Raw genomic sequence first — 16,616 nt, 5'->3', positions numbered from 1 at the left:
TAATATAAAATTTACTGCTGATATAGAAAATAATAACTCTTTACCTTTTTTGGATGTTATGCTTACACGATACTCTGAAAGATTAAAAATCTCTATGTACAGAAAACCTACGCATACCAATAGATATCTGCATAATCTTTCTCATCATTTTCCACCACAAAAACTTGGAATTATATCTACCTTAGGACACAGAGCACGTTCTCTCTTAAATGAACAAGATGAACTACAAAAAGAAATGAATCACCTCACTCTTATTTTTAAACAAAATGGATACTCTGAAAAAACAATTAAGAAACTTCTTCTGAACCCTCCTAAGCAGTGCACAACAGAGACTATTAATTTTAAAGGTAGCATCTCTATTCCATACATTAGCACAGTCTCTAAGAAAATAGCTAAAGTCCTTAAAAAATATAATATCAGGACCTTCTTCACCACACTTCCAAAAATCCGCTCTCTAATCAGCCATCCAAAACCTACTCATCACAACCTTAAGTACCCTGGAGTATATAAATTGTGGTGTGATTGCAATATCCCATACTTTGGTCAAACTAACAAATCTATTGAACAACGCATAGAAGAGCATAAGAGAGACATCTCATACAAAAGATCTCATGCAACTGCTTTATCCAGTCATGTTCTTTTTTCAAATAATCCTAATGATGACCAACAAAGCCACTCTGTATGCTGGAATAGATCAGAAAATATTTTTCGCTGTGAAGATGAGTTTGAAAGAAAAATCGTAGAATCACGGGAAATCCTACTGAACCCGGTCCACTTAAATAATAATTTAAGTTATAACATCCCAGATAGCCATGCTGCAGTTATTCAATATTGGCGTTCACGTGAACTTGCATGCACAATTGCAACAAACAATGGCACGCCAGTTGGAACAACTTGAAAAATACAACGTTTTTATGTATCGATTATGTGAGGCAATTTGTACCTGTAATTTCCAGTTTGTTTATTTAAATAATTCAATGTTTATTAGTATTCCTTTCCTTTATAAATACCTGAAGAAGGCTGCTATATGCCGAAACTAGTAGTATTTATCATTAAAATCTTTATATGTTATCTCGGTCTTGGAGTCATTAAATCTATTTTTTGAAATATATATATATATATATATAAACATGTTGCTCTCCAGCCCAATTTAATTTTGTAACCTAATAGATAATAATAATAATAGGACTCCAGCTTTGATGTAGTCAAAGGTTTTTTTTTTTTTTCACCAGAGGTCAGGCCAATAATTGTTGTAACTGTTAGTCAGCAACTTTAGCAAACCATGTAGATTGTAGTGCAGCTTGTTTCTCTGTATATATGTATATGCTACAGATGATGACCTTGATATGAAGGTCAAAATGTCGAGTGTTCATTTTGGTTTATGTTAAACTAAATTTTTGCTGTAACATGGTAGTTGTCTCCATAATTTTCCATAATGTATTGTGATCACCATGTAAGCATGAAAGAAAGGCTGCTCAGATTTGGTCACCAGGTTTTCAGTGTGACGAGGATATGTTGGAAAGAGTTAAGAGAAGATTCACCAAGGTATTCAGTGGTCTTTGAAATGTGGAGTATAAGGACAGATTGAGAGAATGTAAGTTGCAGAGCCTCGTGAATAGGAGGAAGAGGGGGGGGGATATGATTGAGACATACAGGCTAGTCAGGGGTTGTTATCGGATCGACATGGAAGAAATTTTTCATAAAATGGGAGAAAGGAGTAGAACAATGGGCCATCACTGTAAACTGTATAAGGAGGGTGCGAACAGAGGAGTGAGGAGTAGGTTCTTTGCATGGAGGGTGGGTGGTGATTGGAATGCATTGCCTGAGTGTGTTGTGAGCGTAAACACATTGAATCAGTTTAAGGCACGGTTGGATGAGCACTGCATGCAATAGTGTGTGTTGGATGAGCATTGTGTGTAACAGTGTGTCTTGGATGAGCACTGTGAAATAGTGTGACCTCCCGTGATGAGTCTCTGACTCCATAGAGGTCAAATGTTAATAGTGATAATGATAATTATTGGGACCTATATTGTTTAACCTTTATATCAATGACATTGTCAGCAGATTGCAAGGGGATATTCAGTTGTTTATGGATGATGCAAAGCTGGGAAGGGTTATTATTAATAGTGCAGATGTGGTAGCCCTGTAAGAGGATTTGAATAAGATAGATGGGCAAATGAATGGGGATGTCAGTTTAATGAAGCACAATATAAGGTCTTGAGGTTTGGGACACATCGACGGGACGCTGCATGCTCTATGGGAGGAGTTAAACTTGAGGAAGTAGGGGAGACAAGAGATCTGGGGTTGATGATTGATAGAAACCTGAAATTTAGGGGACATATTGTAAAGGTAGTGAAGGTAACAGAGAGAATTGCTGCAATAATGAGAAGGACACTGACCTGCAGAGATAAGAGGGTTATCATTCCGTTGTATAAGACTCTGATCAGATCACACTTAAACTATTGTTCTCAGATTTTGTCCCCAGGATTTGAAGGGGATAAATTAACTGTGGAAAGGGTACAGAGGCAGATAACAAAGATGGTTTCTGGACTGTACAATGATAGTTATAAGGATCGGCTGAGGGAGTGTGGACTGCAGAGTTTGGTGGATAGAAGAAGGAGAGGTGATATGATTGAGACTTTTAAACTGTTGAGAGGTGGTTACAGAGTTGACATTGGGGAGTTCTTTCACTTGGTCAAACACCAGGAAGGAGTGATGACAAGGGGCCATCCCTGGAAGTTATGAAAGAAAACTGTGAGAAAGAGGGCGAGGAGTGGTTTCTTTGCATGGAGGGTGTTTGAACCATGGAATACATTGCCTCATGGAGTGGTGGGAGCGAGAACGGTCAATGCGTTTAAGGAGTGGTATGATAGACTTTGTGTTTCCTAGGAGGGACTTCCCTCGATGAGTCTTGATAGACTTGTGTTTCTTAGAAAGGACCTCCCACAATGAGTCTTTTGACTCCATGGAGGCCTGAATAATAATAATAAGTTGATATCTAAGAATATTATAATCACCTTTCTTATAATTCCACATACATTCCCTTTTATTTGATACTCCTGCATGTCTATTCCTCTTCCAAATCAAAACCACATGGTCTCTTCCCTGACATCTCTTTTCCCCCCTCCACCATTGGAGGGGGGAAGAGATGTCATCTCAGTTATTATCAGTTCCCTCTATTACATGTTGCCTAAGACATCTGTTCCTTAAGAATTCCAGAAATTCCATTCCCTTATTACAACATGCATTTTCCTCTTCCCAACTTATACTGCTGTAGTTAAAATCTCCCATAACAATCATTCTTCTTCTTGCACTTGCCAAGCTCAACTGCCTAAATATTTCCTGCTCCCTAGCCTCTGTGCTCCTTGGCTTGTAGCAACATCCCACTAAATATCTTGTCTTGCCCACTTCTACCACACCATATGCATTCAAAATCATTAGTGTCACTGCCTTCCAAAGCCTCCACTCTTAGAGGACATAAGTCATCCCTTATCATAAGTAGTACTCCACAACCACCACATTTTCCCTTCCTATCCTGCCAAAAAATGCTGTACCCTGCTACTTCTATTCCTGTTATTATATCATCTTCCGTCAACCACGTCTCCGAGATCCCAATAAACTTTGGCCAGGCTGATGCTATCAATGTCACCAATTCATCTCCTTTATTCTGGATACTCCTGGCATTAGTATAAAGCATAAAAATGTCACTGCTTCTATACCTATTATTATCCCCTCCAGACTCCACTGAACTCAGTGATGTCATTCTCCTTCCCACAAGAGGCCACCCCACCACCTATTCATTATTTTTTTTTTATTAATAATACCATTTTTCCTAACATTTTTGCTTCTGATGTCTTGAATCACTTTTATGGAGGAAGGAAGCAAACAATTTCTTTTCTGCCATTATAAGCAAATATTGAAAAATTCAGTATCATAAAAATTCTTAATAAAATAAAACCTCTACGGATAACTAAATCACTGTGTTTCTAAATTCTGACTGGCGCCAAAACATCGTTGGATGGATAAGGCCAGCAATGTCATATGCCATGGTATCAGCTTAGAAAATAATTCAAAAACATTTAATTGGAATCAACATAAAGAAATATTTTGGGATGATAAATACTTCTTTCTCAACTGTCTAAATTTTAATATCTAATGCTAATGGTCAAATTAGCAATAGATATGAAAAGACTATTGATGCCATCTCATGGTCCCTAATCCTAACAACTATAAATTATTTTACACTTATGTTTATAGAATTCAATGGTTAATTTTCTAGAATTTATGGGATGAAAAACCAGAATTTCCGGGGGAATCCGAATGAGTTTGCATTTTCTTAAACAGACGATATCATTTCTCACTAGAATAACAACCATGCTCATTTTTAATTCTAGTTCTCAAAACTCTTCAAGAACAAATGTATGCTGGTGTCCAAAAGATAAGAACGAACTACATTTTTACCTGTATACAAAATCTTTTCATCAACACAGCCAAATGTAGTTCATTTGGCTGTGTTGATGGGAGCCTCAGTCAGTATAGACAAAAGCCCTTTGGTCGGAAAGATCTGGGTTCAATTCCCGTCAGTGATGTGAGGAACCGTATCTGGTCTCTTTCGACTAAAGGTGAGTTAGCCGGTCTCATATGGAGGTAGGGAATTTTTTCACCCAGAAACTCGGGTTTTTCGTCCACCAGAACAGGCAAACCAGTCCCGTGAACCCACATGGATTACAATCACAAATACGCCCATATGCCATATGACGGTCCCGAGCCTGGATAAAATTGGGGGAAAGCAGTGGTGAACTACCCTGTAAAAATCTCACCAGGAATATTTTGTGGGCAATGCCTACAAAATCACCTATGGTCAGAAATGACTGAAAAGGAAAATCAGATCAGAATGGTGAAATTCTGCATATTCCATCACTGAGTAAGAAATAAGCTAATTACCAGTGCATGCTGTGTATCTATTTTAAGTTGCCAGGTCACGATTAACAGGTTACCTTGTGGTATGGGAGTACTGTCAAGATAAAATGATTTGTGCATATCCTATCCTATCCTTCATTAGTTGCAATCCATCATGACAACATCAGTAATAATCAACAAAATGGGTATTTGAAATAATCAGCATTCTCCAATAGATGCGATTAGTTAGGTAAACATAAAAAAATCTATTTTTGACATAAAACAGAATTGGTATTATATGAATAAAATGAAATTCCTCTTCCGATTTTTTTTTTTCACTTATCAGCTAAAAATTCTCACTTGTCACAGACAAGTGCATTTTTCAAGCTTGGATTATATATTAGATTTCATAATCATTTGGATATATGCTAAATGCTTCTAAAGAGTTTTTGAACTGGGCTTTCCCTGCATTCCTCCTGAAAGATCCAAATATCTAAAAATGTAAAGAACTTTATGCTTGAAATTAAACATGATTGTCAAGTATTTCTAAAGTGACAAATTGCAACTTGTATGCAAACTACAGTTGCCTTCAGCACTTCTACATTTGGGAAGAGCTGGTAGATCTTTAAATCTCAAAGGATGCATATTTTAATGAAATGCTTTTGCCATAAATGGAGCAAAAAATGTAGATATCATATAAGAATGCACACATTAAAAAGTACATAACTTACCTCAATGCTAATAGCTGGTAGCTGAATTGTGAATACATCATGGGCTATGTAATCATATCCAGTTTCAGCCACATGGGCCATTGCCAATATGCTAAAAGCATACTGGTCTGTAATTATCTTTTCATAATCCAAGTAATTCACATTCATAGTCATTTCCTGTTCTGAAAACAGAAATATAGTATCATTAATATCATTAATTAATGTTTGAATATGACATGAGTGAAATTAAGTGATTCAATAATCATCAAATAACTTTTATACAAATATTCAAAATTTTGTAAATAAATCATCTCACGCCATTTTTTTATTTCCCAAAGGGAGTAGAAAGATCTCATTTAGTCTTATTATTATTTTCCCGACTTCCATGGAGTCACATGACTCTGTGGGGGGGGGGGTGGGGGTAAACACTAGTCAACACAAAGTCTATCACACCACTCCTTAAAATCACCCACAGTCTGCATGTTCATCACCGCAATGCATTCCATGCTCCTACTACTCTCCATGTAAAAAACTTATTTTTACTCTTTTGCAACTTTCAGGGATTGCCCCTTGTCCTTTTTCCTCGTTCTACCATATGAAAAACCTCAGTGTTAATATGATAATAACCCTTCAAAGTTTAAATGTCTTGATCATACCCCTCCACCCTTTGCCTTCTATCCACCAAATTCTGCTGTCTGCATGCCCCCAGTCTATCCGCATAATCAATGTGGTACAGGCTTGATAATATTTGTTATCCATCTCTGTACCTTCAAGGTACTTACTCTCCCTCAAATCCCGGTTGTTGATGTGTACCATCAGGGAGTGTACAGGTCATTATGATAATATTACATGAAACGTTTACATCACTACCAACTTCCTATCAACAATTTTCCTCCAAATTAATCTCAGTTGTCAGGACCCCAGTATCACATCTTATATTTCATATTTAAGGCATTTCTTACTGTATCAATCCACCTAGATCTTGCTCTTTTGCATTCTTTTCTTTACCATCCTGACAAAAAAACATTTGATTTGCTAACCTTTCCACTCTCATTTTGTATAAGTGGCCATACCATCTTAAATTAGTTCCTCACACATTCTTGAATGTTAACAATGTTTTCCATCCTAAAAACCTAATTTTCAATAAAGTCCTGCCATTGATGCCATCTGTTCGCTCCCTTAATTTTTCTCAGATTCCTAAATTAAAACTGGTTTGAACACTGTCTCCTATACAGTTTGGTGTTTTCATTAATTTTTCATATTTAGTTTGCCATCTTACCCTAAGACCCCATGGAATCAAAAACTCATCTAGGAGGTCCCTTTGTCATTCACACAGCTCATCATATTGTGCCTTAAACACATTCCAATTCTCTGCAGACACCAAACTAGCCATATAGAAGACAGTGTTAATATGATAACCCTTCAACAGCTTATATGTCTTGATCATATCCCCCCCCCCCTTGCCCACCAAACGCTGTCCATCTGCAGTCTGCATGTCCTCAGGCAAGGCATTCCAATCATTCACAACTCTGTATACAAAAAACCTTGCTTCCCACTCCACTTGTTCGCACCCTCCTTATACAGCTTCCATGACCTCTTCATCTCCCCTGATTTCCCACCATTTTATGAAAAACCTCTTCAACATTGATCTTATGACAACCCCTTGCCAACTTGTACATCTCTATCATAATCATATACCCTCTCTTCCTCCTGTCCACCAGACCCTGTACATTGCATCTACTCAACCTTTCCTCATATTCAACATTCCAGAGATCAGAAACTACCTTAATTAGTCACCTCTGGACCCTTTCCAAGCTCTTCATCCTTTTGAAAACCATGTGATCAAATCTGTGCACAGTAGTCCATGTGAAGCCTTATACAATGGAACAAGAATCTCCTTACTTCTACAAGTTAGTGTCCTCTGCATCATTCCCAGAATTTGTTGTGTTGTCCTCACAATTTTACATCCTTATCCACAATCACCCCAAGTCTCTTATTTTCTCCACCTCCAACAATATATCCACACCAAGTGTAAATTCTACATCCCATCTTTGTTTTCCAAATTTTAAAACCTTACATTTTGCAGCATTGAGCTGTTATCTCCACTGTTGTGCCCATTCACTCAATCTATTCAAGTCTCCTTGTAAGGCCACATCTGCTCTACACCTCATAGTTCATTCCAACTTTGCATCATCTGCAAACAACTGAATATCCCCATCCAAATCTTTCCCAATATCATTAACATACAGGTTAAACAGCAATGGTCCTAAAGCAGACCCCTGTGAAATCCCACTAGTGACTTTCCTCTTGTGGGATATTGCTCCTCATACACAACTTGCTGATACCTATCACATAGCCAATCTCCAATCCAATGCACTGTCTAATATCCAACCCCATCTGCTCTAGTTTGACTATCAACTTATCATGCAGTAATCTATCAAAAGCCTTTGAAAAATCTAATGAGATGGTTACACAGTAGTAAGTATACTACTGTGTATCCATCTCCTTTGTCTAATGAAGCCATCACTTATTGTAATAAGTAGATTACTAAAACATAACCTCCCTTTAGCAAATCCATGCTGTCCATCAAAGATAATACCATTGTTTTCAACCCAATCCTGATTCTCACCATCCTCTCCAACACTTTAATCACAACAGCTGACACAGATAGGCCTATAATTTGATGCTTGAATTCTGTCACCTCCTTTATGAGACAGCACAATCTTGCCTTCCTTCCTTCCACTCCTTTGGAACTTGACCAGTGCAAGACTCATATGAAACAAATATGTCAAGGCAGATGCCAACTTCCAGGCACATTCCTTCAAAATACATGGTGATATATTATCATGTTCCAGAGCCTTATTAACATTAAGTTTGTTCAATTCCCCATATACCTCTTGCTCATGTACAGTCAATCTCTCCTCCTCATCTACTCATCATCATCATCATCTTTATGAAGTGCTTAATAAATATCTCAACTATATCCTCTATAGCAGTTGTTCTTATACCGTTTTCTCCAATCAGTGTCATCCTTCCATAATCATTCTTTTATTTGCTAGCTACATCGAAAGAATTCCCTAGCTAGAACTTCATCAGCTAGCTGCTGGATCCTTTCCAACATCTCTTCATCCTTTTGAAAACCAAGTGACCATATCTGAGCACAGTAGTCCATGTGGCCTAATCAGAGCCTTATGCGATGGGACAAGAATCTCCTTACTTCTACAAGTATCTTAACTATAAAAAACTGTGAATAAATTGCTGAAATGTTCTACAGGTTCTCCATTCAGGATGCAGTTGATGTTTTCAATGTTCTTGTCTATTTTCATATTTTTTATTGCTGATTTCATACCAAAATTATTGTAACTGTTTTGATCAATTTACCGTATATATCGGTGTATAAGACGAGGCCTAAATTTTAGGCTATTTTTAGGTTTTGGTTATATAAGACGACCCCCCCCCCCCCCAATTTCTTCTTCTTTCTTGTATTAATGCAACGTTAGGTATTGTTGTTATATCCGTTATTTTTATATCTCTACATAGCCGTTATTTTTTTGCATAGCATAGTGTTATGTCGTTGTTTTTCTTATTTATATTTTCCCTTTCTATCTTTCAATCGCTACTTTACTTCTTCATCTACTATATCTTTTCTCCCCTTGGGTTCATCCCTTGCTCTCCCCTTTGCTGTTATACTCTTGTATTCACAGAATTCGCTTCGATGTACCTTCCGCATAAGCTCCTGCCTCCGTTGTTACGCTGGACACATGTAGTTGTATACCGTCTATGAGCTGTTACTTAGTATCTACCTGGTGACTCACAATCATTCTATACAGCTAAAGTGAGGCTTAAATAATATTAACAAATTCCTCTTTTTAGACATTCTCTAATTCGATCTTGGTATGATCACAATAGATTAAAGTAAATGATACATAAAATTAATGCAATTTTATACATGTGTGAAGAAGTTTCACTTTAATTTCAGCTGATGTGCAGGTATTTCTCTTTGTCTGTGTAGTTTAGTATGTTAGACCCTGAATGAATGATTTCTTTGCAAGATTCCTTTATTCAGGATCTAACAAAGCCCCCCCCCTTTTTTTATAAAAAGTTTTTCTAATTTTCTAGAAAAACTTTTTTGCTTCAACCTCGATTCTCTGGGGATGAACCTTCCATTCTTCAAACTTGAATTCTTTAAAGGGTTAATCATGGCCTACCTAATACCCACATAGTTAATTTCTAGAATGTCCTTGCTATTCTCACTTTTGGCATGGTTTGTAACCTTTTTTTCGGTTTGTGTCCTCTCTTCCTCTGGTTTGATTATCTCAGGATCGTTTACGGTCCTTGATGGGGAGACCTCACTCAGTTTCAAATTTATGAATGTGTCAAACCCTGTGTCTTTCTCCCTTTTAGCCTGCGATTCCTCTTTGGCTCCAGTGTTCCCCTTTTTTTCTTCCCTGAAAACAAACTTCCCTCCTAGTGTAATCACAAGAGAACCCGAACTTATATAGGAAATCATTCCCTAGGATCAACCTCAAGTGAGAAAGGGAGTTCCTCGCCAGGACTATAAAATTGTGCTAAGCGGATATTCCAAATCTTGGCAAGTTCACCCACAGCCTCACAAACTTCATAGCTTGGGTAATAGAGGAGGATATTCCCAAAAGTTTGATGGGTCTTCCTAGGTGCTTTACCCTTCCCTTTACATATGGCTCCATCTTCCTGAAGTAGTTTTTGGGGATAATAGAAGCCTGTGTCTACTAGTGCCCTAAAGTTTCTCCCACAGATCTTTCCTTCTACTGTTAATTCTGTTTTTTTTTTTTTTTTTTTTTTTTGATTTCGTTCTCCTTTCCCTTCCTCCTGTTTGCTACATGTGACTTGACCTCAAAATAATAGTTCTTCTTTGAATTTCCTTGTTTGCCGAAACAATTACGGGGGCTAGATGTCAGAACTTATTGTAGCTATAGCATCTTGGGGGCTCCCGGAAATAACCCCCAGAATATCTCCATCTGAGGACAAAGGAGAATTGCCATTGCATTTAGCTGACAGCTTTGATAGCTTATGCATCATCATGTCCATTTTATCAAGAAGTGGGGTCTGCATCCTTTCAACTTCCTGGTGGATCAGGTTATTAATTCTTTCTTCTGGAAATGAGGAGTTCTCATGGATTGTCATAGAAGTTGTAGTCAGTTGACTAAGTACAGCATTCAGACCCTCCATGATGGGCTGCAGTAATCTCTCTACCTCTTGTTTAATCAATGAGTGAACTTCACCAAGACCTGGACTGCTAGTGACAACCTGGTAGACTGTATCAGCTCTATTTTCTTCACATCCTTTCTGTTCCCTCTGCTTTTCCTTCCTCTCTGGATGTTCTACCTTAGCGTCTTGATCCCTAATGCTGTTTCTCTCTTCTCTAATGACATTGACGGATCCAATTGAGGCTGCCGGACAAATGTCTCCAAGCAGTTTCTCTCTTTGTAATGCATTCTTCTAAATTTTATATGTCCTTCCCAAATGCTGTTTCTTCCAGTTCTTGTCTAAATCCCCCCCCCAAAAAAAAACGTTGGATGACTGCCCAGTTAAGATGGTGTCGGTCTTTGTCAGAGACACTTAACATATTGGCAAGAGCTAAGACTCAGTTGTGGTAGTCCGACACACTTTCTTTGTCTTTTTGCACCATCTTCTGGAGCCTCCACAAATTCGGTCACACAGTCCTCTTACTTTAGAAAACTGGGATATTAGGACCTCTTTAAATTTATAGTAATCTCGCGTTTCTTTTAAGAGAGGCGAGGAGTAAAAGTAAGTCTTTGCCTTCCCAATAAGCTTATTACGGGGCAGAATTAGCAGTTGGAACTTACTCCATCTATCAATTCTTCTTACTTCTTCTATGTACTCAAAAAATGCCAGAACGTCATCAGATTCCTACCCCGAAAACTGAGGAAAAACCTGTTGAGGATTTATCGTCCTATAGAATTCAGAGTCATCTAAATCTGAGCTCAATGGTTGAGGCATACCTGCATTCATCTTACAAACTTAATAATTTACCCTTTTTCACACCCTCTGTTATTCCAATAATTGCCTGACTGCCTGTTACGAAGCCAAGACCAACTTATAGTGATTATTCCCTATTAACCTTAAATTGTAAGAGCCCTAATCACATCCTGTCGACTGCACCATTGTTATGTCATTGTTTTTCTTATTTCTATCTTCCCTGTCTGTCTTTCAATTGCTATTTTACTTCTTCAGATATCGGGCCTAATATACTTACATCTAGGATTGTTTCTTCTTTGGATATTGGCAAATTTATATTATGCTGCATCAGCCAGTATCCTATAGCAGAAAAGATCCTTACTCAGGGAGACAATCTGAGGTGCTCTTACACAATGTTTTACTTTAATAAGGCTATATAGATTCAGACAGCAGTCGTGACCTAAATCTATGATTATATACACTTTCTAATTCTTCCTGCCAAAAGGGGTTCTATTTTTATAAGTGGTAATTCGGAATCGTAGTCAGGCATGACTCAAGTTTATCAAAGGAATATCAAAGCAAAATACACTAAAGAATTTCATGCATTCAATTCATTTCAATACTAAATAGGGAAACTCAAGTTAAAAGATCAACACACTTTAAGTTTAAATCAAAGGTCAGTAACAGATATAACTGGGAGATAGATAGCAAATGATATGGTGTTAAAAGTCCTTTCTGCAAGCAATTCATAAGATAATATAACAAACATTCTAATGTTATTCAGTTACTATAAATCTACAATCCCAGTCCCGTTATGTTAAATCAATCACATACAACACAAAAGATCTCTTCCAAACAATTCTTCTTATTCTCAAAAGGAGGCTAACTATCTAATTAGAGTCTGTCCACAAAGTCCTTCAGAATAATATTCATAATTTACATTCACAAATAGTTTTCTCTCTTCTAAGGAATTCTAAACACAAAACAGAGTAATTCTACTTTGCCGAACTTTTCCGATGTCTTTCAGCACCACGTGTACGTTTCGTTACCTCTTGTCTATTGGCTGTCCTTACGCCAGTGTAGGGGCTATGCTATCTTCATAATTACTGCCAAACACAAACTCAATTCTTTGCATCTCAGGAAACATCTGTATTTCTCTCGATGGGACTTTTCAGCAAGGGCTCGATTCTGCTAGAACTGGAAATTTCACCTTCAGCTCTGCGTGGAATCCTGCCCCATTCTCAGGAAAGCTCGACGTCTGACATCGTAGCACTGACGCTTCATCCCCCCCTTACTCGAACCGCCGGCTAGCTTCGGAACCAGGAACCCCAGGAAAACAATAAGTTGGAGCCCCCCCCCTTTTGCACACGACCTGTATCTTTTGTCCCCTTGGGTTCATCCCTTACTCTCCCCTTTGCTGTTATACTCTTGTATTCACAGAATTCGTGTCAACGTACCTTCCACGTAAGCTCCTGCCTCCGGTGTTTCACTAGACACATGTAGTTGCATACCTTCTATGAGCTGTTACTTAATATCTAGCTGGTGACTCACAATCATTCTATACAGCTAAAGAGAGGCTTAAATAATATTAACAAATTCCTCTTTTTAGACATTCTCTAATTTGATCTTGGTATGATCACAATAGATTAAAGTAAATGATACATAAAATTAATGTAATTTTATACATATGTGAAGAAGTTTCACTTTAATTTCAGCCGATGTGCAGGTATTTCTCTTTAGTATGTTAGACCCTGAATGAATGATTTCTTTGCAAGATTCCTTCATTCAGGATCTAACAATAGATTTTGTATTTACACGAATTACCCTAATTAAAAGTGATTAGCTCCAATTTCAATTATTTATTAATTTTGCATTTTTTCTTAATTTTAGAATTATATGATTTTAAATGTTAAAATCATGGAACCAGCAACATAACGAAGAAAGTATGAAGCTCGATTTAAAATAAGGGTAACTGAAATGTCAAAGCAAACTAATAACTTTTATGCTGCAAGAAAGTTTGACATAACCGAGAAGATGGTAAGAGAATATAGGAATAAAGAAGATATTTTAAAAAAATTGCCAAAAAAAAAAAGTGCGACGAGAACGGGGATAACCTGATGGCCGCAACTGGAAAAAGCACGTTGCAGAATGAGTATTCGAATAAATGCAAAATGGTTAACTTGTTACAAGAAATATGATTAGAGCATATGCACTAAAGTAGTCAAGATTGAATCTGGATGAAAAAATAGAATTTCAAGCTACTTCAGGATGGTGTAATCGTTTTATGAACAGACAAAATCTGGTAATACGATAAAAGATGAAAATTGTTCTGTAATTCTCACATTAAATTTTATTTCCTTTTTTTATAAATTGGTATTACGATAGCTCCATCCCAATCATCTAGAATTCAACCTGCCTACTGTGCCTTCTGAATTATGCAGTGCAGCCACCATGTAACTCTTATATCCCATATTTAAGTATTTCTGATCAAATGTCATCTACTAAAGTTGTCTTTCCACATTTCAGGTTTCTGATAGCTTCTTTTTCTACCTTAGGTACTGATATGCACTCCTGACTACATTCCTGTAGTTGACTATTTTCTACCACTGTTCTGTCACTTCTTGTTGCATTCAGTAATCTTTCGGAGTAATTACTCCAGACATCTAGGTCCTTGTCTAGTTTTCATGTCACCTTTATCTGATTTCTTTTACAATGGTTTTTTCCTTCATTTCTAACTTTTCAACAGCCATCAAAATATTTTGCTACCTTCTTGATATTTATGTTCTCTGTCTTCCCATGGTTTGTTTAGTTGCTTTTGCATTGCTTTGTTTTCCTCTATGCTATTCACTCATAGCACATACTGATTAACTTGCTTGGAATGTTCAATAAGCTTTCTTATTTTCCATGATTGCCTCTTTAATTTCCTGAGCCCACCATGAAGTTTTGATTTTTCTATCCTTGCAGACAACCCAAGAATCACTTTTCTCATGTAAAACTTAAGAAGCAAACAGGCATAATTCTGTTTACTCACTACTAGTACTTAGATGACATTATGAGGTTGTGAGCAGAGGAGACAAAATTTGTATGAACCCAAATGTTATTTCTAATTAATCTAGTTAATATCACATGCACATCCAAATTTATTACTTTTTAATTCTTACAGAGAAAAAAAAACACTTCTGCCTGTACTATCTTAATTACATAAAAGCTTTCATTCACTAAGATGATTTTGGTAGACAGCCTTGATCAGTACCACAGTATCATTACTGTTCAATTTAAATATATTTCACAGAGCATTGTCAGACTCCTTAGATTTTCTGAGAGAGAATCCCAACAATAAAATTCGACAACAGTTTCACTTATCCTAATATTTTTCAATAAACATTTTACACATAATGGAACATTTTAATTGAAATATATTTTATATAGAGCCTCCATAGCTCATTCATTAATAATAATAATGCTCTAACTGGTAAAAGCAGAGGCTGAATCCCATCTAGAATGTGAAGAACCCTTATAAGATTGGTAACGTTTTTCTGGTTTTCTCATCCTGCAAAACAAGCAAACTATTTAGGCTGAATTAACTGCACTACTACATTAAAATTAGGTTTATGTAAGGCCAAATTACATAAACCTAATTTTAATAAAAATAAACATAAATATAACTTTTGTAGGCCAGATGATGACATACAGTGGTGTAGCTAGGGGATGCAGAGGGGGGGGGGGGTCCGCCCAGGTGGCACTTTGAACCTTTTTGAACTTTTGCAATTAATTCTAAAATATATTCTCGAAAACTCAGTTCCAAATATTGTAATACTACTGCAAATTTTCCTCACAACTGCTGTAAGTGTTGCTAGTTGTGAGAGGAGGTTTTCTAAATAAAATTGATTAAGATATACCTGCATTACTATGAAATAGACTTCGCCAATGTCATTGATGATTTTGCTAACAGAAAAGCAAGAATAATAACATTTTAGAATATTAAAATTTAAATTTTACTTCAAAAATAAACATAGCGTTTTAATTTATTTCCCTATACATCATTTTGATTTTTTGTAGTATTTTTGGTGTGCATTGAGAGGGATGGAAAAAGCTGTAGCTACACCACTGATGACATATATTTAAACTTTAGTGCTTCTGTTCTCCACCCAACAGGCTATGAGTTTGAATCTCACTGCAGGCAAGGATGTTAGTAAAGGCTTAAGTGATAAATGAATGGAGACTTAATGGAGAGGAAGCAGCTTGAAAAAAGTTTTATGTTTAGTCTCTACAGGTTTCTAGATTATCTTAGTCCTTCTATGGTCTACAGCGTTTTGTGAGAGGAGTATGATTAAAAAAATTGTTCCAATCTCATGGCAGCTATACAACTTGTTTGGCCAAAATAAATATTCTACATTCACAAATACTCTACAAGCTAGCAAAAGAGGGTGAGAGAAAGAAAAGTGATCGTTTTGTGTAGTTTGAATGGGAGATGCTGTTTAGGAATTGCTTGAATGTTTCTATTCCTTTCATATTATGCCCAAGCTTAAAATAATGCTAAAATAAAATATAATGATAAAATAAAATAAATATAATAATGCTAAAATAAAAATATCATGTTGGCACATGATATTTTTATTTTAGCAAATTTCCTTTACACAGATGTATGAATTTAAACTAGTTACCATTACCTGCCATTTATTATTATTATTATTGCATGTGCACCTAGAGAATTCCAAGAGCTTGATGTGGGAAGCATTATGCACTTACACATATTATATCTCTCTTTAAACTCTGATGATTCACCTGTCAAAATACCATTCCCACTGGCACTTCAAATAACTAGCTTACCAGTTGTTATGAGAATAATCACACTCCTACTTAATTTCCAGAGATGCCCCCCCCCCCCACAATACCCAACAACATACTGAAGATAGTCCTTCTGTCTTATAAAATTCTTCCCCTAGTTTCTATATTTCTATTACATCACTTCTCTCTTCTATAACTGAGATGACATCTCTCCCACCAGTTGGAGAGAGTGACCATATGGTTTTGACTTGGAAAATGAAT

At 36.7% G+C, this 16,616-nt stretch overlaps 1 protein-coding gene across 1 annotated transcript in view; it reads right to left on the bottom strand.

The window, feature by feature from the left end:
* Positions 1-16,616, bottom strand: part of LOC150096534 (annulin-like) — a 250,503-nt gene that overhangs the window by 54,918 nt on the left and 178,969 nt on the right. Inside the window, exon 14 of the mRNA XM_090408550.1 lies at positions 5,631-5,791. Within this exon, the coding sequence (XP_090264676.1) occupies positions 5,631-5,791 (161 nt within the window). The remainder of the gene's footprint in view (positions 1-5,630; positions 5,792-16,616) is intronic.

This window comes from Typopeltis vanoorti, chromosome 18 (assembly GCF_054136105.1).
Source record: "Typopeltis vanoorti isolate ZY-2024b chromosome 18, IOZ_Tvanoo_1.0, whole genome shotgun sequence".
NCBI lineage: Eukaryota > Metazoa > Arthropoda > Arachnida > Uropygi > Thelyphonidae > Typopeltis > Typopeltis vanoorti.
The sequence above is the reverse complement of the archived record's forward strand: the minus strand, read 5'-3'. Positions and strand labels throughout refer to the sequence as shown.